Source organism: Branchiostoma belcheri, unplaced genomic scaffold, assembly GCF_001625305.1.
Source record: "Branchiostoma belcheri isolate BF01 breed outbred unplaced genomic scaffold, Haploidv18h27 scaffold40, whole genome shotgun sequence".
Classification (NCBI taxonomy): domain Eukaryota; kingdom Metazoa; phylum Chordata; class Leptocardii; order Amphioxiformes; family Branchiostomatidae; genus Branchiostoma; species Branchiostoma belcheri.
Window position 1 is genome coordinate 2003137 of NW_017804021.1, and position 25315 is coordinate 2028451.

The 25315-nt window shown below is 43.6% G+C and overlaps 2 protein-coding genes across 2 annotated transcripts in view; one reads left to right on the forward strand and one right to left on the reverse strand.

The window, feature by feature from the left end:
- The window catches only part of LOC109477626 (phosphoglucomutase-1-like), a 30594-nt gene that overhangs the window by 2743 nt on the left and 2536 nt on the right, over positions 1 to 25315 (forward strand). The window contains exons 2-9 of the mRNA XM_019778970.1: positions 1355 to 1513; positions 3126 to 3288; positions 4008 to 4091; positions 5244 to 5423; positions 5831 to 6021; positions 6428 to 6585; positions 7274 to 7317; positions 24412 to 24619. Coding sequence (XP_019634529.1) covers positions 1355 to 1513; positions 3126 to 3288; positions 4008 to 4091; positions 5244 to 5423; positions 5831 to 6021; positions 6428 to 6585; positions 7274 to 7317; positions 24412 to 24619 — 1187 coding nt within the window. The remainder of the gene's footprint in view (positions 1 to 1354; positions 1514 to 3125; positions 3289 to 4007; positions 4092 to 5243; positions 5424 to 5830; positions 6022 to 6427; positions 6586 to 7273; positions 7318 to 24411; positions 24620 to 25315) is intronic.
- LOC109477547 (tripartite motif-containing protein 3-like) lies at positions 18114 to 20176 on the reverse strand. Its single transcript, XM_019778862.1, has one exon. It carries the CDS (start codon positions 20174 to 20176, stop codon positions 18170 to 18172), a length of 2007 nt encoding a protein of 668 aa, XP_019634421.1. The 3' UTR covers positions 18114 to 18169.

Here is a 25315-nt window from a genome sequence, read left to right on the forward strand (position 1 = left end):
CAATTACATGTACAAACAAAACCGAAAGTTCAAGGACAATACACCACGACAATACTGGTGACTTTCTATGCTAACCGACATCACAACTTATCTTTGCTACACAAGTTCATAGCACCCTGCCAAGTAATAACCATTAACTTAAAATTTTAGTACATTTGTCAATGTTGAAGGTCCAACTTTCTCCTGATTCACTGTGTTTTCTCCTCCTGGCCGAGATAACTTGAAGAATGGAATTTCACCATGGCAACAGCCAAACACACCAGGCTACAAGGCACGCCTTGCCCAACATTTTTTCGACATTAATTCTAACCCTGGATATCTGAATTCTGATAAAAAGTAGTCATCCAACCGATTCTGAAATCAATTCTTCAATCCTAGAGCTTTTACAACAGCACAAAACTATCCCTGCCAAAATGAACTACAATCAGCATGCCCACATTCTCACCACCCGTAGACCTACGACAGTCCTATGATTCCTATGAAACGAAGCCTCTCATCTACACTAAAAGAATGCAACTTAAGCGGTCAGACAACAACGTATGTGGTTCTACCTCCATTGTCAGCCGGCTGCGAGGCACTATTACCCGTCGCTCTTTCGTCTGCTGGTGTCGTTGGTAGCATCTTGGGTCTTCAGTCTTCTGTAGCCTTGATCCGCACTTGGCTCCTGGTCCTCTGTCCTGGGCGACGTACGCAGCCATCCCACCGCTGCCACCATTTGTAAGGGTATGTCAAGGTCAAAGACGAAGACATAGTAGCTTAGTGACCTCGGCCTCGATGGGTGACCCTTACAAGTTCGTAAGATGGCCGCAGATGTTGTAGATGTACGTACCCGGAACAAATGACACAGGAGCCAGAGCTACATAGTGACGTGACTGTATTCTCTCCTCACACCGACACTGACTTGACTACATGGTTACATGGCTTTTTATACTCTTAGCCGCCTACTTACAGATTTCTTGGAAAAAGTGCATCATACTTCCTGTATCAGTCATGTTGAATCACTTCCTTAGACATTAGTGGAAAATCCCTGACCATTACCAAATAAGGCAACGTCCAGCCACTGGGACCTTAGGTTCCCTGCTGTCAGGACCCCATTAGTTCTTCCTGGGTCATTAACTAGCTGTCAGTCAAAGGTCCTTTACATTTCTCAGAACAGAGGAAAATGATTCAGTACAAGAACACGAAAGTGGTTCTTCAACCTACTGTACAAGAAACTTATATAACCTATGATACTTCTTATTATCAATATACTACAGGCTAGGGCACCCTATTACATTCGGTTAACATGAAAAACATGATGTTTCCTTCTAAGATAGTAAAAAGATAGTAAAAGAATTTTCCTCTCCGCACCCAGGGTGAGCACTATGCGGCTAACTTTGTCCAGAGCACGCTCAGCTGTATCCCGGCCGCAGAGCTGCAGGCGGGGAGCCACACTCTGGTCGTCGGGGGAGACGGGCGATACTACATGCAGGACGCCGTGCAGATGATCGTTAGGATGTGTGCCGCTAACGGGGTAATTAGTAATTAGTGTGTGTGTGTGTGTGAGAGCATGTGTGTGTGTGTCAGCGTGTGTTTGTGTGTGCTTGCGTGTGTGTGTGTGTGTATGTGTGTTTTTGTGTGTGTTTGTGTTTGTGTGTGCGTGTGTGTGCGTGTGTGCGTGTGTGTGTGTGTGAGTGTGTGTGTGTGTGTGTGTGTGAGTGTGTGAGCGTGTATGTGAGTGTACATGTGTGTGTGCATGTATGTATATGTTTATGTGTTTCCATAATTATTCACACATGCTAGGAATGTGCTAAGGTCCTAGAAATGGTTACTAGTATCTTCTTTCCTGTCTCTGATTTCCAACTACATGACGTACATGTACATGGGTATTACATTGTATCTATGTACTAGTATGTCTGTTGGAGTCTGCAGAGGATGGCATCCATAACATTTCCTTGCTGTTGCCTACAGTCAGTGTTTTATGTGGGTCATGGTTAACTCCCAGGTCTATATTTACTTTTAGTACCCTGTATGACAGTGAACATGATATCTACCGAGTCTAACTGTTCTGTTTTTAGACACGAAATGTGATGAACTGCTGCATATGATATGTACACTTTGGATTTAGACTTACATGTACATGTATGTGAATGTAATGTTTTACAATATGTAGTTGTTATTTTACAAATTAAACCATGTACCTTTCAGACATATATCAAAAGATTGCCATCTGCATACACACAATAGATAAAGTTACAGACTATTTATGAGTTTAGAGGTGAGTCTCTTCTCAAACACTCTAACATTATTATGACCCGTCTCTAACTGAAGCTCGGCACTCATTTTCACCTGAGTCAAGAGAAGAGATAGGTGTAAATAAAAGTGTATCCTCCAAGGGCACAAAGTAACCTAGGGTCTGCTAGCTAGGGATTCGAACCCAAAACCTTTAGATTCTAAGCCAACAACCCTAACCATAACACCACCTTGTACCCAACATTGGTGCCTACCAGGGACTCAAGCCCTGAACCTTTTAACTCTCTCTCTCTCTACTATAAGACAACACAATCACAACACCACCTACAGATTTGAACCCAGAACCGTTAGATTCTAAGTGAACAACCCTAACAACAACACCACCGTACCGCCATTTCCAGCTCCGGAAGGTGATAATCGGGCAGAACGGTATCTTCTCGACCCCGGCGGTCTCGCGTGTGATCCGTAAGCGCTCGGCTGCAGGGGGAATCATCCTCACGGCCAGCCACAACCCAACATTTAAACTTCTCTTATAATTATCAGTTTTATCATCACTGTTTTCCAGCTCCGTAAGGTTATTATCGGGCAGAACGGGATCTTCTCCACCCCGGCAGTGTCCTGTGTGATCCGTAAGTGCTCTGCTGCAGGGGGAATCAACCTCACGGCCAGCCACAACCCAACACTGAAACTTCCCTTATAATTATCAGTTTTATTATCACTGTTTTCCAGCTCCGTAAGGTGATTATCGGACAGAACGGGATCTTCTCCACCCCGGCGGTGTCCTGTGTGATCCGTAAGCGCACAGCGGCGGGGGGAATCATCCTCACGGCCAGCCACAACCCAACACTGAAACTTCTCTTATAATTATCAGTTTTATTATCACTGTTTCTCAGCTCCGTAAGGTGATTATCGGACAGAACGGGATCTTCTCCACCCCGGCGGTGTCCTGTGTGATCCGTAAGCGCTCTGCTGCAGGGGGAATCATCCTCACGGCCAGCCACAACCCCGGCGGACCCAACGGAGACTTCGGCATCAAGTATAACATCTCCAACGGAGGTCTGTTGGCTTGTTTGTTTGTTTGTTTGTTTTTTTAATGTTTAAATTCCAATGTTTTTATTCGGTCTACTATACATGTATTGTACATGTACATGTACATGTAGGTGCTAAACATGCATAACATCTCTAACAGAGGTCTGTTTGTTTGTTTGTTTGTTTGTTTGTTTGTTTGTTTGTTTTACCTCCCATGAATGTCTTCTACATGTAAACCTGCCACGTGAGGCCTTAAATTTGACAGCAAATTTTCATCTTTTCCAATTTAAAAAAATTGTTCATACCCAGTTATGCAACCCAGGATTGTTTCATCGCAAGAAATGAAAACAATCAGTCACTGTCTTAATTCACTTATCAACTGGTGCAATGGCCAAGTGAGTTGGTTTGAGTATTGCCTTACATTCGGTAAGTTGTGAGTTTGATCCCAACTGAGTTAATCCAAAGACTTTAGCCTACTCTGCTTTAGTGATTGCACAAGGTTGTGTGGCCCAAGGGGTACAGAAACGGAGATGGGCGCCGCCATATGCACCATGTATGGTTGCAGGGATAACTTTACTTCAACCTAACTTTCATGTCTTCACTGTTATTCTATATCTTACTTCAGAGATTTTGAGATGTTCCTCATTTATTGTTATTTTCTTTACGTAGTTTGCCATGTACATTGTACCATGTGCAATTGTCGTGCAATAAAGTTCTTCTTCTTTATTAAATGTTTTCCTCTGCAGGCCCCGCCCCAGAAGGAGTCACCAACGCCATCTTTAACTACACCAAGACGATCAAGGAATATCTCATCTGTCCGGACATCACAGGTAAGTTTTTTCCTCAAGAAGCAAAATTTTAATTTTGTACTTGAATTTTAAAAGTCACGTAGTAGTAGTAGTACAAAATTCTTTTACTACTTTTATATACACACAGAAGATGGTGATGAGCTAATTTCTGCTAGACAGACAACAAATAGACTTGTGTGTTTCCTCCATTCTGATTTTCAGACACTTAATGTGGCAAATTCTTGTGTTTCCTTCCGCAGTGGACCTTGCTAGCCTGGGTACGCAGACGTTTGAGGTGGCCGGCCAGTCCCAGCCATTTGTAGTGGAGATAGTGTGGATGATGTTAGCCTGGTTTTCAGACGCTTAATGTGGCTAATTCTTGTGTTTCCATCCCCAGTGGACCTTGCTAGCCTGGGAACGCAGACGTTTGAGGTGGCTGGCCGTCCCAGCCATTTGTAGTGGAGATAGTGAATAGAGATAGCCTGGGTTTCAGCCGTCTAAGATGACTAACGCTTATGTTTGATCCCCAGTGGACCTTGCTAGCCTGGGAACTCAGACATTTGAGGTGGTTGCCAACCCTTTGTAGTGGAGATAGTGGACAGTGTAGCCTGGGTTTCAGACATTTAAGATAACTCGTTGTTTCTTCCCCAGTGGACCTTGCTAGCCTGGGAACACAGACATTTGAGGTGGCTGGCCAGTCCCAGCCCTTTGTAGTAGAGATAGTGGACAGTGTGGAGGACGTTAGCCTGGTTTCAGACATTTAATAGTAGTAATACATGTATGTTTTTTTCTTTCCAGTGGACCTTGCTAGCCTGGGTACACAGACATTTGAGGTGGATGGCCAGCCCCAGCCCTTTGTAGTAGAGATAGTGAACAGTGTTAGCCTTGGTTTCAGACATTTAAGATAACTCGTTGTTTCTTCCCCAGTGGACCTTGCTAGCCTGGGTACGCAGACATTTGAGGTGGCTGACCAGCCCCAGCCCTTTGTAGTAGATATAGTGGACAGTGCTAGCCTGGGTTTCAGACGTTTAAGATGACTCATGTTTCCTTCCCCAGTGGACCTTGCTAGCCTGGGTACGCAGACATTTGAGGTGGCTGGCCAGTCCCAGCCTTTTGTAGTGGAAATAGTGAAGAGTGTTAGCCTGGCTTTCAGACATTTAAGATGGCTAATATTTGCTGTGTTTCCTTCCGCAGTGGACCTTGCTAGCCTGGGAACGCAGACATTTCAGGTGGCCGGCCAGCCACAGCCTTTCGTAGTAGAGATAGTGGACAGTGTGGAAGACTACCTGCAGATGTGCCGGGACATTTTTGACTTCCCCACCATCAAGGCTCTACTGGCTACCATCAAGATCAGGGCTGATGCCATGTGTGGAGGTGAGGAGGGTGTTGTTTGTTTGTTTGTTTATGGTTTTCATCTTTGGTAGATTAGGAAGTTTTTGAAGTGTGGACAGCGTTTTATTTAGTGTTGCTGACTGTGGATTACAAATAACTGAATAGTAAGTGTATATATGTTATGTATACATTGTTTTTGTATACATTAGAGCTTGTGGATATACAAACTCTGTTTTGTTGTTTTATATGAAGATTATCCTGTATTTTGTATTCCCTCACACTTCCAGTTCTGATGGGTTGGAAATTTGGAGGCCATTTTCTCTCTACACTCACCTTATGATCATGCATTTCTCTGTATATTTCCAGTTATATATTTACAAGTTTAACTTACATTACTAGTTGGTTCTACTTTTTTCTACATTCTACTTTTTGTTCTCTTTTACCCCCAGTAATGGGCCCATATGTGAGGAGAATCCTGTGCCAGGAGTTGGGGGCTTCGGCAGACGCGGCCGTCAGGTGCGACCCTAAGGACGACTTCGGAGGTCACCACCCTGACCCTAACCTGACCTACGCGGCCGACCTTGTGAACACGATGAAGACTGGAGACTATGAACTGGGTGTGGCTTTTGACGGAGACGGGGTAGGGTTGTCTTCTCGGGGTTGTCGTTGTTCTTTGATTTTACTTTTTTTCACTGATTTTTCTGGTTAAGGTTTTTTTTTTGACACCAATTCTTTCTAGATCATTAAATCTTTCCTAACTTTTCAGTGTTTTTGCAAATCACAAATTATCCTTGATACTGTAATTCACTGTAGTAAAAGTTTGAGGTCTGAGAAAAATTGAGGTGTTCAGGGAACTATATGTTCACAGTGTCGTCAGGTACAGAAGAAAGATACTGTTATAATTAGTTGGTGAATTGTTTTTAACGGTAATGACAAGTTTGCGGTACAGAAGTGACCATGAAAACCATGTACATAAAAGTTCAGTGAAAAAATTAGGTGCTACAGTAATTTGCTACATGAAAATTTTGTGGTTTGGGTTTTTCCAGGACAGGAACATGATCCTGGGACGTGGAGGTTTCTTCGTGACGCCGTCAGACTCGGTGGCCGTCATCGCGGCTAACTGTGACTGCATCCCGTACTTCCAACGCACAGGTGGCGCCAAGGGGTTCGCAAGGAGCATGCCAACAGGTGGAGCTCTCGACAGGTGAGAGATGTCTCAAGAAATATATGTCTTAGACACGCCGAGAAGCAGTTACTCAAGCAACTGGATATGATTTCGGAAACGGTCAGACGTTTCAGGTAGTATCCACTAGCTTTCGTCAGTGACTGAAAGCTAGTGGATACTAGCTGAAACATTTTCAAAATCATATCCAGTTGCTTGAGTAACTGCTTTTTGGCGTATCATATTACCTGGATGTCTAACCTTCATCGACGTAAGATATCTAAGACTTTGATTTGACTCCTTAAATAGTTTCACTTGCTGAATCTACAGAATGTAAATAAGCTCACATAGCAGAGGCACATGGTGAGCTGCCATCAATCCTCAACAAGTACATAAAAAATGAGAATAGATAAAACATTTTATGCTTGTAACTTTCTGTTTGTAGCCTTGAAATGGTCAGAAAAGTTAGTGTTGTAGCATGTTCCATGATACTTTTTGAAATAAAAAGACCATACACACACACATTCACAGTCATTCAAAAATGCATTTTTGATAAATAACTACCATCTCAAGGTATGTATCTGAGGAGTTGAGTAATTCTTGTTTGAGTATTTTACTTTGTAGTTAGTACTTACTATTATTTGTTTTGAATGAATGAATGAATGAATGAATGAATATGTACTTGTGGTGTTGACTTTCTTTGATCCTTGTTTGTCTTTTGAACTTACAGAGTTGCGGAAGGACTGAAAGTCCCCATGTTTGAGGTCCCTACAGGTGAGTCATTTTAACTCTCAGGTGTAATTACCTCTATAAACCTTAAGCCACCAGATTACATACATTTATACTCCCCACCCTGAAAACATGGGTCTAAAGTGATCTCCAATGCCACATCTCCGTCTAGTATAACACATAATGACAAAGATATCGATAGGGATACTTTTTTTGTGAAGAGAAGGCAGTCAGCACCAAGGACAGGTCACATATACCCACCACCCTGACAAAATGTGTCTAAAGTGATCTCTAATGCAACATCTCTGTATGATAACAATACATTATAACATAGATATGGATACTGTAATGTAAAGGGAAGGCAGTCAGCACCAAGGACAGGTCAAATATACCCACCACCATTAAAATAGTGTCCAGAGAGATCTCCCATGTGACATCTCTGTAAGATAACACACATTATAACAGAGATACAGATACTACAATGTAAAGGGAAGGCAGTCAGCACCAAGGACAGGTCAAATATACCTGACACCCAGAAAAATGTGTCCAAACCAGTCTCCAATGCAATGCAGTTTATTTTCCCCAACTTGCAATTGTACTGTCTCTAACATTTTCAACAGCAAAATGTAGCCCCAGAAATGTGAAATATACAATCTAGGCAAAATCTTGCAATTTATAACATTGGCTAATTTTCTACTGCAGTCCCTAACTTCATATATTACTAATCTTAATAAGTTACAGTTCTTTGCATCAAGAAAAAGTAAGAATCTTAAGTTCCTTGCAGCAACTCATTTTCTGCGGCAGTCCCTAATGTCATATATTACTAATTTTCAATTTTTACATATTTTACTAATTTACAATTTTTTGCATCAAGCAAAACTAAGAATCTTTAGTTCCTCGCAGCACAACATAACATACAACAGGCAGAGCCAGACATCCACCATAGAGAAGTACCTAATAGTACATGTATATACAATTTAGCAGCTGTATAGCAACAAGATATTCTTTGTAAATTCAGCCTTTGCTGAAACTAGGGGTCTGTATCTGTATCAGTATGATTATTAATCAGGTATAACCATCTTTCACTTATATAACACACCAGCTTCACATGCACTTACATATAGTGGTGGCTAGTTGTATATTAAACGAAACAACAATTTACACCTTAGAGTACACAACTCAAAATATTGCTCTAATAACTTTTTACCCAGTTGCTGTCACATGACATATATGGTATGCAAGACCCAAAGACACTTCAAATTGTGGATTGAATAAAAAGATTATGCTCAAAATAAGCTTAACTTATTATCATTACCAGTTCTCCTCTTAAGACTTGAATCAAACAAAGTTTACCTTCCAGTGCTGCTTGTCATTCATTGCTGAGAGAAGTTCATGTCCTTCAAGATTTGTTCCTTTCTTGACTGTCTGAGTTTTAGGACTGTGAGTTTCATTATCATTTCCTTCTCTCCAATCCAACTTTAGGCCACACCAATTTGATTTGTTGGTTCTCTGATTTTTTAAAAAAATATAGTTAACTAGAAAAGCCTGAGTCTGAGAAAGCAGAGTCTGAGTACCTGGTTGATGCCTCGGTGGACTCAATTTTATGTAGTAAATACAGCCATATTCTAGTTTTCTTCCTAGCCCTCTCATTTTATGATGTCCGCTTGCTATCTTTTGAACTAAAAATGTCCGAGAACCAACAAAATGACTTGGTGTGGCCTTAATGATGATAAGTGCTTGGCGCCCTCCCCTCTCGTGAGATGACAGTACCACACTGCTGCTGTTGCTGATAGCTGTGAAAGATAGCGACCGTTCCCGTTGCCCAATCAGCGACCACCAGCTGCCCCTGCGGCCCCATGGCGATCGCCAGCGGCGCCCGTATGTCCGTCGCAACGTGTCTCAGGAATCTGCCTGTCTTGTCAAACAGCTCCAGAGGATTGCTCTTGCTGTTCGCCACGATGATGTTCCCCGTCTTGTCTGTACAGATGCCGTAGGGGTAGTACAGCTTGCCTTCGCCACTCTGCCAGGTTCCAAACTGGAACAGGAACTGTCCGTCCTTGTTGTACACGAAGACACAGTCGTTTCCCCAGTCGGAGACAAGCATCCTGCGATTCCTGTCCACAGTGATGTACCACGGGTGCTTCATCCCCTGCTGCCGACCCACGGTTCTCACCAGCCTTCCCTCCGGCGTGAACACCTGCACTTCACCATGTTTGTTGAACAGGCCCTCCTTGGTCTGTGTGATGAGGATGTGGTTCCTCCTGGTGTCCACGGCAACTCCTCTGTACCAACAGGACCTCTGTAGGTCCAGCTTCCTCAGCACCCTGCCCTGTTTGGTGTACTGCACGGCAAGCTCGCTGGTCTGCGTGTTCCCCACCACCCACAGGTTCCCCTCCCTGTCCATGGCCACATCATGCGGGTAGATGTGCTGTCCACCAGACCCAAACAGTAGAAAAGAGTTCACAAGTGTTCCCTGCAGGGTGAAGACTTTCAGTCTCTGGTTTCTGTAGTCTGCCACGAAGATCTCACCTTGTTCTGACACCGTCACCCCGCTTGGATCCTTGAACTGACAAGTTTCTGTCCCCTTTCCATCAAGCGTTCCACCGGCTTTGTTTGATGCACATTGCAGAGACTGGACCGTCACATGTCCCAGTACTGGCACTGAGGTGTCTGTGGGCTGAAAGACAGCAGGCTGGGCTTGTACAGGACTTGCTACTAACTTTCTGTACCTTTCCACGACTACTGCCAGAAAGGTATTCTCACCAACCCTCTCCTGCTCCAGTTCTTGTTCTGCTCGATCACAGGTAGCAGACAGTCCGTTAGTGTCTGTCAAAACTCGGTCCCTCTCGTTCTGTATCCTCTTCAAGTTCTCACGGTGTTTTTGTTCTGACTCAGACAAAAGTTGACCTTTTCTCACCGCGAGTTTCTGCACCATTTGGTCGTAGGCCTGGTTGATGCCGTTGTCCGTTTGCTGTTTCTGTTCGTTCAGTTTCTTCTCTTCCTCCCACAGACTTACGACGTAGCTTTCCAGAATGTTCCTCCCCTCGGTGATCAAGGATCGCTGTTTTAGAATCTCACACTTCCTCCCCAGTTTGTTGTTGTCTGGTAAATCTGCCGCGACACCCTGGGGGCAGCCAACAACCAGACGACAGATCGGGCACTGGAAGGTCTCAGCCCCGGCCGCATGGTGACTTAAGCAGTCCTGACAGAATGTGTGGATGCAGGGCAGCACCTTGGGCCTGGTGAACAGCTCCAGGCAGATGCTGCATGTCAGTTCTTCAAGGTTTTGTGTCCCCAAACTGGGTGATGCAGAGGCCATTTTATCTCCCAGCTGTGAACCCAAGTGTTTCATCTGACTAGAAGAACTGGTTTGTGGTACCGTAACTTGCTAAACATTCACTGTGGCTTAATTTCGCAGTATGACAAAAAACCGTGATTTCACAGTGTTTCAAGTTCAAGATTAAAACAACTGTAGCAACACAATGCAAGAAAGAACATAATGTTTGCTGCATGTTGAGTTTGTGGCAACCTCGAACATAAAACTGTTACAAATATTTCCTGATTTGCGGTAGGTTGCCAGGTCACCAGGCATAGCCAACACTGCTCTAACTTACCCCCGTAGGGCTAACAGCCAGACACATTAAAGAGATAACCTTTTAAAATAATGTCAGATGGAAGTTACTGTAGCAAACAACAATGACAAGGCTTATACATGGCTGAAATTTTATTTGTGGTGGTAACTGACATTATAAAGTTCGGTAAGAAAATTCTTTCAATCAGTGACTATTTAAAATCCTAAGGTACATACCTCCGAATTTTCGATAACTAGTCAGTTCGTCTTGATGATTGAAAGAATTTTCTTACCGAACTTGAAGTTCAACTATACGCGACTGATGAATCTCTTCAATGACATTATAAAGATTTTAGAGGCTATTTTCTGACAAAAAGCTTGTTGCTATGGCTATGTATAATGCCAAGGTCACCACTTCAAGCCTGAAATTACTATTCTTCACTGGTTGTAATAATATATTATTAGGTTTCTGACCTGATATTATTGAATTGAAGAAACTGATAGATGTTACTAAGTATACAGTGAATTTACCTTGTTTTTATATTCGACTAAATGTCATGGCTAGGGGAAAGGAGTTTTTAAATGTTTTAAGTTCACACTTGAAACAACACAGACAGGCTTATACTTGGCTGAAAATTTATTTGTGATTGTAATTGACATCATATACATTTTATACACTATTTTTTGACACAAAGTTTCTGGCAACAAGCTTGTTGCAATGTCTTTAATGTCAAGGCCGGTGGTCACCACTGCAAGCCTTAAATTACTATAATTCCTCTCACTGGTTGTAATAATATATATATCAGGTTTCTGACTTAAGGTTGTTGAATTAAAAGAATACTGAACAGTCAATTTACCCATTTTTTTATATTTGACTTAATGTCACTATAAGAGGAAAAAGGATTTTTTTTTTTTAGTTCACATGATGAAATGATATTCTGTAGTGCAGTGTCTGAATACAATGGAAGCATATTCCCTGCATGTGTGTCAGGAAAAATTACCACTAAAATAAAACCATGACAAACATTTCTAGATTTACTGTATAACAAGGCCAGATCAAAGCATAGTCTTGGATATACATGATGTATTATCCTTATACTAAAACACAACACAACATGATTGTACAGTCACTGTATGTGTAGTGACTGTATTATATTCTGGGGTAGTGCTTTACAGTACTGGCACCTACGTACGTTGTTATGGTATAATGAGACATAATAGTTTTCCTTAAATGTCACTTTATCTACAGGCTCTTTGTGTTTATACAAATCAGGACTCTAGGTTGGCCTTCAGGTTAACAATGGTGCAACTTTGATACAAATTATGCATGCCTACAGGGTAGCTTATAGCATAGTCACAGAAATCTGAGTAAGTTCTGTATTTTTCAACGCTAATGTAGAACACAGACATGTCTACAACATTTATCATGCATGAATTCTTCCTTCAGCAGTTAAAGTATATATTACAGCTATCATGTCCCAGTAGGCATTGACTATCAGGGTGGACCAAGAGGTCATGAGTTCGAATCCCGACTGTTGTTGCTCACCTGGCTTCATAATTACACCTGCGTGGCAGGGTTGCCTTAGGGTGAGATCTGCACAGTTCACTGAACATTTCTCAAAGGGCAAAGAGGACTGCAGTGTAGTTAATAGCTAGGATTTAAAGGTGTTTACACTAAGGTCAGTGACCTGTATATAACGTACAATGTATACTCTCCAAGTAGAGGTTGGTGGGGAAGATTGTTACCTTAATCTATATATTTAATTATATTATATGCCCCGCTTTTTTTTCTGTCAGGGGTTAGCCAACAGAAAAAAAGGGGCATATACTAGAGAAAGGTAAAAAAAACTCTATTATATATAATAATAGAATCTTCCCCACCAATCTCTGCCTGGAGAGTATACATAGCCTTTTGGTGCTTTGTGTGGTGACCAGTAGCTTTTCTGTATATTTAATGGTTTTTCTGTGTTAGTCCAAGGACATATAATAGAGTACAAAGGGCAGCCCTGATAATACTCTGTGGTGAGGGAAGGACATTTTTAAAATAAAAAACTGGATTGTTTATAGTCATGTAGACTAAGTACATTTTCACAGACACCTGACTGGATGGACCTTTCAGTTTTGAAAAACACAGTGCCATTTAGTTTACAGGCATGCAAACTTACATGTTGATGTACTTTGCTGCTAAATCAAAAATGCATGAGCTTTACTTGTGCTAAATGATTCAATTTACAAAGTAAACATGCCTTTGATTTGAGAGCAGTAAAAGGTACGCTAAGTTACAAGTGCAAATAAATTTAGTATAAAATAAGTTTTCAAGTACGAAATGTATTTTGCTTGCCATTATTCTTACTCAAACTCAGGTCTTGTTGAATACGGTGACTGTGTTTGTTCCTCCATCAGTCACCACTAATGGACCCTGTGTTGCCATGGCAACAGCCCATGGTTTCTCCATGTCTTTAACAACGTACTTCAGGAATTTGCCTCTCTTATCAAATATCTTCAAACAACAGTTTTCTGTGTCTACCACGATTATGTTACCTGCCCTGTCTGTGCAGATGCCACTGGGCTTGTTCAGATCACTTCCCTCAACATTGTTAACGTAACCTCCAAAACTGAACAGAAACTGTCCATATTCATTGTACACAAATACATGGTTACTGTCCCTATCTGACACAACAATGTTCCCGTCCCCATCCACTGTGATGTACCGTGGGTGCTTCATTTGGACCCTCTGCTGCCAGAATAGAGAAGCAAGCCAACTTGTGCAGACTCCCCTCACAGTTCTCACAAGTGTTCCATCTGGCCTGAACACATGAACTTCACCTTGTCGGTTGTCCCCGTCTCCTGTGGTTTGTGTGATGAGGATGTGGTTCATCCTGGTGTCCACGGCAACTCCTCTGTCCCATCTTGTCTTCTGCATTTTAATCTGTGCGACTGCATCACCCCTTTTGTTGTACTTGACAGCAAAGTCAGCATCGTCTGTCCACCCCACCACCCACAGGTTCCCCTCCCTGTCCAGGGCCATGTCTGTTGGATTCATCTTCTCCCACCTTGACTCATGCAAGTATGTTTGGAACTCTTTCACATATTTTCCCTGCAGTGTGAAGACTTGGATTCTCTTGTTTCCTCTGTCTGCCACAAAGATCTCCCCTTCTTCTGACACTGCAACACCAACTGGGTCCCTGAACTGTCCTGTTCCTGATCCCCTTCCACCAAAAGTCACTCTCTCTGGCTCTTGGTTACCTTGGTAATGACCTGCCTCCCCTGCTTTCACATACCCCAATACTGGCACTGGGGTGTACATGTCTGTGGGCTGAAAGACAGCAGGCTGGGTTTGTACAGGAGTTGGTGCTGCTTTTCCTCTGTACTTTTCTACCACATCTTTCAAAGTGGTTTCCTGTCTAACAGAGTTGGCCCCTACCTTGTCCATTTCTTGTTCTGCTCGATCACAGGCAGCAGACAGTTCATTGACCTCTGCGGACACTTTCTTTCTTCTCATCTGTATTTTCTCCAAGTTTTTCTTATGATCTTCTTCTGATTCAGACAAGAGTTGGTCTCTTCTCTTGGCCAGTTTCTTCACCATTTGGTTGTAGGCCTGAATGATGCTGTTGTCTCTCTGCTGTTTCTGCGCGTTTAGTTTCTTCTCTCCTGCCATCAAACTGTAACTTTCCAGAATGTTCCTCCCCTCATTGATCAATGCCTGGACTGAAGATTTGCTTTCCTGTATGGCGTTTTTGATAGTTGTCGTACTGTGGCCATTATGTGCTTTCTCCAAACACAGCACACAGACTGGCACTCCGCACTGTTTACAGTAGAGCTTGACCTCTTCAGTGTTGTGGATGCTACACTTGTCGGCAGTTACTTCCATTGTTGACAGTGTCGCTTGCTGTTGGAATGTCTCACACATACTGGCAGCCATGCTGTTGTCTGGCAAGCCTGCGACCCCCTGGCTTGGAAGTGTTGTCTTCTGACGGCATTTCGGGCACTCAAAACTCCCCTCCTTTCCCGCATGGACCTCTAGACAGTCCTGACAGAAGGTGTGCTGACAGGGCAGCACCTTGGGCCTGGTGAACAGCTCCAGGCAGATGCTGCAGGACAGTTCTTCATGGATTTGTTCCCCAAAACTCCATGGTGCAGCAGCTGCCATTTTGTTGTTTCTCCCAAGCCTTATGATGACGTCAGCCTTCAAGTTCCACATGCATAATTCGTTTTAATTTCCTGTGTGAGCGTCTAGCATAACAGTCACCAGACAGAGTTGGCAAGGCTCCAACATGTAGTACCTGCCTGGCATGCGAAAAGCTTCTAACACGTTGTGTGACTGTGGATATGCCTGTCTGAACAGAGTAGGTTGATAGCAGGTGTGTGTTGGGAAGATTGACAGGCAGGATAGGAGGTTGAAAGGTCAGACTCAGCTGGTGTGACCTTGAACCATTCTTTATCCATAAGATACAAGGCTTAGCTCAAATTTGAAGGTCACCTAAAGCCCAAACTACTTCCCACAAGTCTGAAAACTTCTGTGATTTCTTGTTAATAAAGAAACTACAGCATGTAACAGGGGCAACGACAAAGCATGTTTTGTGCCCACCTGTTGAGTGTCTTATTTAATAAATTTATAAATTATAGAGTCTTTGTTCACACTGTTCAGGTAGTCAGTCTCAACACAAACTCTGTAACAGCACATGCCTGCAAGGAGTTCATCTGAGTTTTAACACAGATATTTTCTGTCCAAAAAGTGTTTTGGGATCCTGGTTGAAAGATAAAACCTCTACAAATATGTTATGGTTTATGATTGATCTTTTCAGTGTTGACTGAAAATAAGTAACCCTTTGATATAAAACAGTAGCCTGGGTACCATCCGGATTTTCGCTACGCAACGCTCGAAAAAATCATGGCGTTGCGTAGCAAAAATCCGGATGGTACCCAGGCTAATAAAACAGCACAGGCAGTATCAAGCTTTCTGTGAATTACAAGACTAGTGTTTGATAAAGTATATATTCTATATCCCCTACAATATTGGAACCTACATAGTAATATGTAATTTAATAATAGACTGAGTATAGTTTCGTTAGAATTTGAATTTTAATTTAGAAGTTTGGAAATATGGTGACTGTGTGCTTTCTACAGTCTGTCACGACTAGCTGTCCTTGTGTTGCCATGGCAACAGCCTGTGGCTCCTTTACGCCTGTAGCGATGTGTTTGAGGAATTTTCCTGTCTTGTCAAACATCTCCACACGTTTGTTTCCCCTGTCTATTACAAAGATGTTACCAGATATATCTGTACAGATGCCAAATGGATTCTTCAGCTGACCTTCACCACTTCCCTCACCTCCAAACTGGAACAAAAACTGTCCGTCCTCGTTGTACACATACACACAGTGATTGCACAAGTCTGACACAAGAATGTTCCCTTCCCCGTCCACAGTGATGTACCATGGGCGCTTCATCCCCTGCTGCTGACCCACAGTTCTCACAAGTGTTCCATCTGGCCTGAACACCCGTATTGCACCATGCAGGTTAGGCCAGTCTCCTGTGGTCTGTGTGATGAGGATGTGGTTCCTCCTGGTGTCAACGGCAACTCCTCTGTCCCACCCTGTCTTCTGTAGGTCAAACTTCCTCAGCACCCTGCCCTGTTTGGTGTACTGCACAGCAAACCCAGATGTCTCTGTGTTCCCCACCACCCACAGGTTCCCCTCCCCTTCCATAACTACATTATATGGTTCCATCTCTTCCCCCAACACAACTGTTGGGAACTGTCGGACAAACGTTCCCTGCAGGGTGAAGACTTGGATTCTCTGGTTCCTCAAATCTGCTACAAAGATCTCCCCTTCTTCTGACACTGTAACCCCAGAAGGATAGGTCAGCTGCCCTGGTCCTGATCCATATCCACCAAATGTTACCCTTTGGCTTTCTGTTAGGATAGGTGCAGATGGGAGAGACTGGACCGTCACATGCCCCAATACTGGCACTGAGGGGTGAAAGCTGCACCTGTGTCCAGACTGGGCTTGTTTTCTTGTTTCTTTTGACTGTTTTGATAATGATATATGCTGTTGGAACCTCTCACACATTATGATAATGTGCTGCATGTATACTGAGTGTAGTTGTTGAAACAGCCTCTGGCTGCAGTCAGTTTTTCTTAATGTCTTCTTCCCTACCTTTAAGCTCTCAGAGTTTCTTAGGTTTGAGTTCTTAGGTTTTCCATTCCTTAGTTTTTGAGGTCCATCCTTTCTGCAATGTCTTTTCTGCCTTTTTGGCTTTATACTTCTACTGACTGCACTTATACATTATATCAAATTGCAGTTGTCAGACAAACTTGCAATTACCCCTGGGGTGGCAGCCTGACCTGCTGACGAGAGTTTCAGCAGCAAAAAGTGCACTCACACCTCTGCTTGGTCCTGTAGACAGTCCTGACAGAAGGTGTGCTGACAGGGCAGCACCTTGGGCCTAGTGAACAGCTCCAGGCAGATGCGCGCTGCAGGACAGTTCTTCATGGAACTGTGTCCCCAAACTTGACGGTACAGCCGCCATTTTGTTGACCTTTAGAACCCTGTGAGGTCAAACCTCTTAAGTTTCCATTACTTGCCTCACCTGAATGACAGGTGTTTACACAAGGTTATTGCTTACACAGATCAGGTGTTTGAACTCACCTGTAAAAGTGAACAAGGCTCCAGTACATGCTTGCCTATGTACAGGAAAGTTCTACATGGACTAATGTTTTGCCCAAATGGACAATTCAGCCACTGTTTTCTTCTGTTTCCTAAACAATGTTTATGACACTGACCCTCTGATGCTAGAGCTCTACTATCTCACTTCTTGTTGGCTTTTTGTTTTTGTGTATTTGGATTTCTCAGTTTTGTTGTTGACCACCTGTTAATGCAGCAGTGTGTTTCAGAGCTATTGTCTTTTATATCTTACCTTAGAAGAAGAAGATCTTAAATTGAACATAGCAGGCAATATATCAGACAAAAATTAACCATTGAACCAGATTCCACTGTAAGACTTGAATTATGTATTATTTATAATTAAAAGTATACAGACGTCAAGCATACAAAAGGGACATCAATATTTTACATAAATCATAATATGACACATTAAGAAAAAGAAGTTCATTTCCTTATGCCCTGAGGACAAGCTTAAATGGTTAAATTAAAGTCTTTTAGGATTTGTAATATTATTATAAGAACTTAAAGTTTGTTCTTTTGTGACACCAATAAATTATGATTGTGGATGTCTTGTATAACTTGAAAATCAAGTTTTGGGTACTCTCAAGAATAAAATTCTGTGATTTCAGAGCATCACTGTAGCTTAGCCCTTACTTGCCCCAGTTTAGAAGTTGGAAAATATGGTGACTGTGTGGCTACTACAATCAGTCACTATCAGGTGTCCCTGTGTTGCCATGGCAACAGCCTGTGGGCCCTCCATGTCTGTAGCGATGTGTTTGAGGAATTTTCCTCTTTTGTCAAACATCTCCACACGGCCGTTTCCCTTGTCTGCCACGATGATGTTCCCTGCCCTGTCTGTACAGATGCCACAGGGATGCTTCAACTGACCTTCACCACTTCCCAAACCTCCAAACTGGAACAAAAACCCTCCGGCCTTGTTGTACACAGAAACACAGTGGTTGTCCCAGTCTGATACAAGAATCCTCCCCACCCCGTCCACAGTGATGTTCATGTACTGTGGGTACCCAATCCCTTGATGCTGATCCACAGTTCTCACTAGTTTCCCATCTGTCCTGAACACCTGTACTCGAGCATACAGGTCACCACCATTCAAGCACCATTCTCCAGTAATGTCAGTCACCAGGATGTGGTTCCTCTTGGTGTCCACGGCAACTCCTCTGTCCCACCATGAGTTCTTGAGGTCTATTTTCCCCAGCATCCAGCCATGTTTGTTGTACTGCACGGCTAAGTTGGCAGGGCTTACACTCCCCACCACCCACAGCTTTTCTATCTTGTCCATGACCACGTCGCATGGTCTCATGTACTTTTTGTCAGAGATAGTTGTTGTTACTGTGGACAGTGGTGGCAGACTCCCCTGGCCTAGGATCTGTTCCTCTGGCACAACTGTTGGGAACTGTCGGACAAACGTTCCCTGCAGGTTGAAGACCTGGATCCTCTGGTTCCCACAGTCTGCTACAAAGACCAGGTCCCCTCTCCCTGACATCGTAGCACCAACCGGACCGTTAAACTTTCCCGACTCTGATCCCTTTCCACCAAACGTCACCCTCTGAAGCTCCTTTTGACTCTGGTTACCTTGGTGATGACCTGCGCCCTTTGGTACAGCGTTAATAGATGGAGGTGGTCCTCTTGTTCTTGGTGGTGGGATTGATGCAGATGGGAGAGACCGGACAGACTGCCTTTGGTTACCATGGTGATGACCTCTGCCCCTTGCTGCAGGTGCTGCTGGGATTGGTGCCTTTGGGAGAGACTGGACCATCACATGTCCCAATACTGGCACGGGGGTGTCTGTGGGCTGAAAGACAGCAGGCTGGGTTTGTACAGGAGTTGGTGCTGCTTTTCCTCTGTACTTTCCTACTGTCAGTGTCAAAATAGTTTCCTGACTAAGAAGCTCCTTTCCTTTCCTCTCCATTTCTTGTTCTGCTTGACCACAGGCAGCAGACAGTTCATTGATGTCTGCCGACACACTGTCTCTTCCACTCTGTATTTTCTGTAAGTTTTTCTTGTGATCTTTTTCTGCTTCAGACAAGAGTTGGTCCCTTCTCTTTTCTAGTTTCTTCACCATTTGGTTGTAGGCCTGGTGGATGCCTTTGTCTGTCTCCTGTTTCTTTCTATTCAGGTTTTTCTCTGTCTGTCCTAGACCTTTCATGAAGCTGTGATAACCTCCCAAAATGTTCCTCCCCTCGTGGATCAAGGCCTGGACTGCAGGTATCCTTTCCTGCACAGCTTTTTTGATGGTTGTTGTGCCGTGGCCATTATGAGTTTCCTCTGAACACTGTTCGCAAACTTGTATCTGACACAGTTTGCAGTACAATTCAAGCCCCTTCGAGGGGTGAAAACTGCACATGTTTTCAGACTGGGGTTGCTCCCTTCTTTCCCCTGACAGTGTAGCCCGGTTTTGTAGCGTTTCACACATATTTGCTGCCATGAGATTGTCGGGCAAAGCTGCAACCCCCTTGCCTGGCAGCTTGACTTGCTTGCGACAGATTGGGCACTGGAAGGTCCCTCCCCTCCCTGCATGGTCCTGTAGACAGTCCTGACAGAAGGTGTGCTGACAGGGCAGCACCTTGGGCCTTGTGAACAGCTCCAGGCAGATGCTGCAGGACAGATCTTCTGAGATTTGCTCCCCCAGACTCAACGGTGCAGCCGCCATGTTGTTTGCCCTCCCAAGCCTCTAAAAGTAGTAAAATCAGCCTTTAAGTGCCAATAGATAATTCTGTTTGACAACAATCAGCTAACAGAGTTGGCAGTTCCCAAAAGTGCTGCCAAGAAGGGTCTTCCCAGCATGTTACAAACCACCAACAATCATTCATGTACCTGTAGGGCACCTCTTTATGGAATTGCTCTCCCAAACTTCACTGTACAGCCACCATTTTGTTGACCTTTAAAAACCAGGTGTAAGGTCAGCCCTCTTAAGTTCCCATCACCCTGCTTACCTGAATGGCAGGTGTTTACACAGGGTTATTGGGTACACAGATCAGGTGTTTGAACTCACTTGTAAGAGTGAACAATGCTCCAGTACATGCTTGCACCTGCACAGGACAGTTCTGTATCATGACCAGGACTTGTTTAAAACGGACCATTTTCTCCTCTTTTCCAAGCTTAGGCCACACCAATTTAATTTCTTGGTTAACGGATTCGCCGCTTCATTTTTTTCAGATTTGCAAATAAAAATAAAAATCCAGAATCAACTGCAAAATGCTCATATTTTGCCCTGAACAGTTGAAAACAGACCTTTTCATCCTAGTTGTTACAGTTATTCCATCTTTCAATGCAACGGTATCATTAAAAGTTCAAAATTCATTGTTTGAATTTTGAACCAACCTGGTGTGTTGACTTCATGGCTCCTATCGTACCATTTTGGGCCATAATACGATGCCTAGGCCTGTTTTTATTTTTATTTTTTTTCGCCCGCCCGCTCTATTATTTTTCTAGAAAAATCCGTTAACCAAGAAATTAAATTGGTGTGGCCTTATGATATCAATGATATTGACTCTCCTGTTTCAAAGTTCCACTGAAGTTCACCTGTTGTTGGCTCTCCGTTTTTGCTCTTGGTTTCTGAAATTATGTCATTGCCCACCTGTTAATGTAAACTTGTTTCTTTCTTTCATAGCTGTCTGTCATGTCTTAATTGTAGAACCTACATACAGTAGCAGACCAGTGAGCAACCAAATTCTACTGTAAAAGTCGACTTAAATCAAAAGAATTACTTTAATTTATAGTGAGACATCAAAGAACAAAAGTACAAAATCAATATTTGACATAGATCAAGACATGGTACATGGTACATTACACACAGATTATACAGTAAAACAAATAAAAATAGCATAGCAGATAGTTCCAGCTGAATTTAATGTTAATATTTTTCTTACACACTAAAATGTGAACATCTTTGATTTGTAAAAGCTACAAATCAAGTTTCATGTAACATTACTCCCTAAAGAATTCGTAAAGTTTTAGATATTATAAAATTGTGTGGTTTCAGAGTGTCACTCCACTATACTTGCCCCAGTTTAGAAGTTGGAAAATATTGTGACTGTGTTGCTGGCACAATCAGTCACTACCAGCTGCTGTCCCTGTGTTGCCATGGCAACAGCATGGGGTGCTGCCATGTCTGTAGCGATGTGTTTGATGAATTTTCCTCTTTTGTCAAACATCTCCACACGGCCGTTTCCCCTGTCTGCCACGATGATGTTCCCTGCCACATCTGTACAGATGCCAAGGGGATACTTCAGCTGACCTTCACCACTTCCCTCACCTCCAAACTGGAACAGAAACCCTCCTGCATTGTTGTACACAGATACAGAGTGATTGTCCCAATCTGACACAAGAATGTTCCCTTCTCTGTCCACAGTGATGTTCATGTACTGTGGCCACTCCATCTCTAGCTTATGATGCACAGTTCTCACAAGTGTTCCATCCGTTCTGAGCACCTGCACTTTACCATGGTGGTCTTCTGTAATTTTGGTAACAAGGATGTGGTTCCTCCTGGTGTCCACGGCAGCTCCCTTTTCCCAACACGTGTTCTCCAGCTCAATTGTCCTCAGCACTCGGACCATGCTACACTTGCTACACACAGCACCGCTACATGTTGTTGAGCAGACTCTGTCCTCCCCACCACCCACAGGTTCCCCTCCCCGTCTGTGGCCACGTTATACGGCTCTATCTCTCCACCTGAAATAACTGTTGGAAACTGTCGGACAAACGTTCCCTGCAGGGTGAAGACTTGGACTCTATGGTTCCCTCTGTCTGCCACAAAGATCTCCCCTTTCTCTGATGCTGTAATGCCGGCTGGACCGTTAAACTTTCCCGTTTGTGATCCTTTTCCGCCAAACGTGGGCTGAAGCTCTGTTTGACTCTGGTTACCTTGGTGATGACCTGCGCCCTTTGGTACAGTGTTACTAGATGGAGGTGGTCGTCTTGTTCTTGATGGTGGTGCAGACTGCCTTTGGTTACCATGGTGATGACCTTTGCCCCTTGCTGCACGTGTTTTTGGGATTGGTGCCTTTGGGGGAGAGGGGACGGTCACTTGTCCCAATACTGGCACGGGGGTGTCTGTGGGCTGAAAGACAGCAGGCTGGGTTTGTACCGGAGTTAGTGCTGCTTTTCCTCTGTACTTTTCTACTGTCAATGTCAAAATAGTTTCCTGACTTAGAAGCTCCTTTCCTTTCCTCTCCATTTCTAGTTTTGCTCGATAACAGGCAGCAGACAGTTCATTGACGTCTGCCGACACTTTCTTCCTTTCAGTCTTTATTTTCTGCAAGTTCTTCTTGTGTTTTTTGACTGCTTCAGACAAAAGGATGTCTTTTCTTACCGTGAGCTTTTTCACCATCTGGTTGTACGCTTGAATAATGCCGTCATTTGTCTCCTCTTTTTTCCTATTCAAAGTTTTCTCTGTCTCTTCTAGACCTTTGATGAAGCTGTGATAACCTCCCAAAATGTTCCTCCCCTCATGGATCAAGGCCTGGACTTTAGGTATTCTTTCCTGCACAGCTTTTGTGATGGTTGTTGTCCCGTGGCCATTATGAGTTTCCTCTGAACACTGTTCACAAACTTGTATCTTGCACAGTTTGCAGTACAATTTGAGCCCCTTGGAGGGGTGAAAGCTGCACATGTTTTCAGACTGGGGCTGTTCCCTTGTTTCTCCTGACAGTGTAACCCGGTTCTTCAGTCTTTCACACAAACTTGTAACCAAGTGGTTGTCTGGCAAACCTGCGACCCCCTGGGGTGGCAGCCTGAACTGCTGACGACAGTTTGGGCAATGGAAGGGCGTCCGAACCTCTGCATGGTCCCTCAGACAGTCCTGACAGAAGGTGTGCTGACAGGGCAGCACCTTGGGCCTGGTAAACAGCTCCAGGCAGATGCTGCAGGACAGTTCTTCTTGGAATTGCTCTCCCAAACTTGCCGATGCAGCTGCCATTTTGTTGTCCTTGAACCCGCAAGGTCAACCATCTCAAGTTTCAGTTGTGAATAGGATGTGTTTTTACTCTGGCTTCTTGTTTACGTATGCACAGATCACATGTCAAGCAAGGCTCCAAAATTTGTCAATTGTTTCATCAGGTTGGCAAGAGACAAGTTTCATAGTATGATAATAAAACTTTCAAGTTTCTTTATTAAACCAGAGTATATCTCAGATCTTAGTACAGATCTGTTTTCAAACATACCTGGGCACATACATTTAAAACTACAATGATTGTGAAAACAACAACACAATTATTTACAAATAACGTTACAGACACAGACGTACTAGTCTCCACCAGACTTCTTTTGCGGGGTGAATAAATCATAGAAATCGGCCTAAAAAGGGTATTAATTGGCGAGAGAAGGTAGCTGGCCAGAGAAGCTCCATTTCTTGGCGGGGAAATGGAGCTTCTCTTGCCGGCTACCTTGTAATACCCTTTTTAGGCCGATTTCTATGATTTATTCACCCTGCAAAAGAAGTCTGGTGGAGACTACAGACGTACAATGTAGAGACCCAATCGAAGTGATAAATGGTAAAAACAACATTTTAAACATGATTCCCATCAAATCCTCTGCAGGCTGGAAGTTCTTCGGAAATCTTATGGATGCAGGGAAACTGTCCATCTGTGGGGAGGAGAGTTTTGGGACAGGGTCAGACCACATCCTTCGCAAACACATTCATATAATACATCTAAGGTGGCCAACCTCTCCAACTCTGTCCTTCCACTTGCTACATAATCTAACCCAACACCACAGGGTATCACCAGTCACCATGGTGACAGCCATCAGGTCCAGGTCATTGACCTTATTTGTTGGAGAAGAAGAAGAAACAGAGAAAAAACAATATCTTTTCCTTCAGATTATCTGTAAAGGTAAACATGAAATTTTGGATAAAAGTTTTTATTTTCTATCCTTTCCCTTTTGCAGGCTGGAAGTTCTTTGGTAACCTGATGGACGCAGGGAAACTGTCCATCTGTGGGGAGGAGAGTTTCGGGACGGGGTCGGACCACATCCGGGAGAAGGACGGGTTCTGGGCGGTCATGAGCTGGCTGTCCATCATGGCTGCCAGGAAGGCTAGCGTGGAGGAGATTGTGCAGACTCACTGGGCCAAGTACGGAAGGAACTTCTTCACAAGGTAAGCTTTTTTTCTTACCTTTACCAAGGTTATGTTTTCTGTAGCATGTGTTTGTGTATGTGTGTGTGTGTGTGTGTGTGTGTGTGTGTGTGTGTGTGTGTGTGTGTGTGTGTGTGTGTGTGTGTATGTGTGTATGTGTGTGCGTGGTTTAGCATGATAACTCAAGAAGCATTTATTTTGGTGAGACCTACAGAAGGAACTTCTTCACCAGGTGAGCAAGGTCCTTAAGACATATTCCCAAGACTCACTAGAAGAAACAACTCACTAGGAGTTTACTCCCAATGTCCTGGCTGTCCATCATGGCTGCCAGGAAGGCTAGCGTGGAGGAAATTGTGCAGACTCACTGGGCCAAGTACGGAAGGAACTTCTTCACCAGGTGAGTAATGTCTTTAAGACATATTTGAAGACTTACTAGAAGAAAGTTTACTCCAATGTCCTGGCTGTCCATCATGGCTGCCAGGAAGGCTAGTGTGGAGGAGATTGTGCAGGGGCACTGGGCCAAGTACGGAAGGAACTTCTTCACAAGGTGAGCAACGTCTTTAAGACATATTTCATGATTTACTAGTCTAGAAGAAAGTTTACTCCAATTTCGTGGCTGTCCATCATGGCTGCCAGGAAGGCTAGTGTGGAGGAGATTGTGCAGGCTCACTGGGCCAAGTACGGAAGGAACTTCTTCACAAGGTGAGATATGTCTTA

Bases quoted from the DNA above. Each gene is read 5' to 3' on its own strand.
- LOC109477547 (XM_019778862.1), bottom strand. From the start codon at position 20,176: ATGGCGGCTGCACCGTTGAGTCTGGGGGAGCAAATCTCAGAAGATCTG.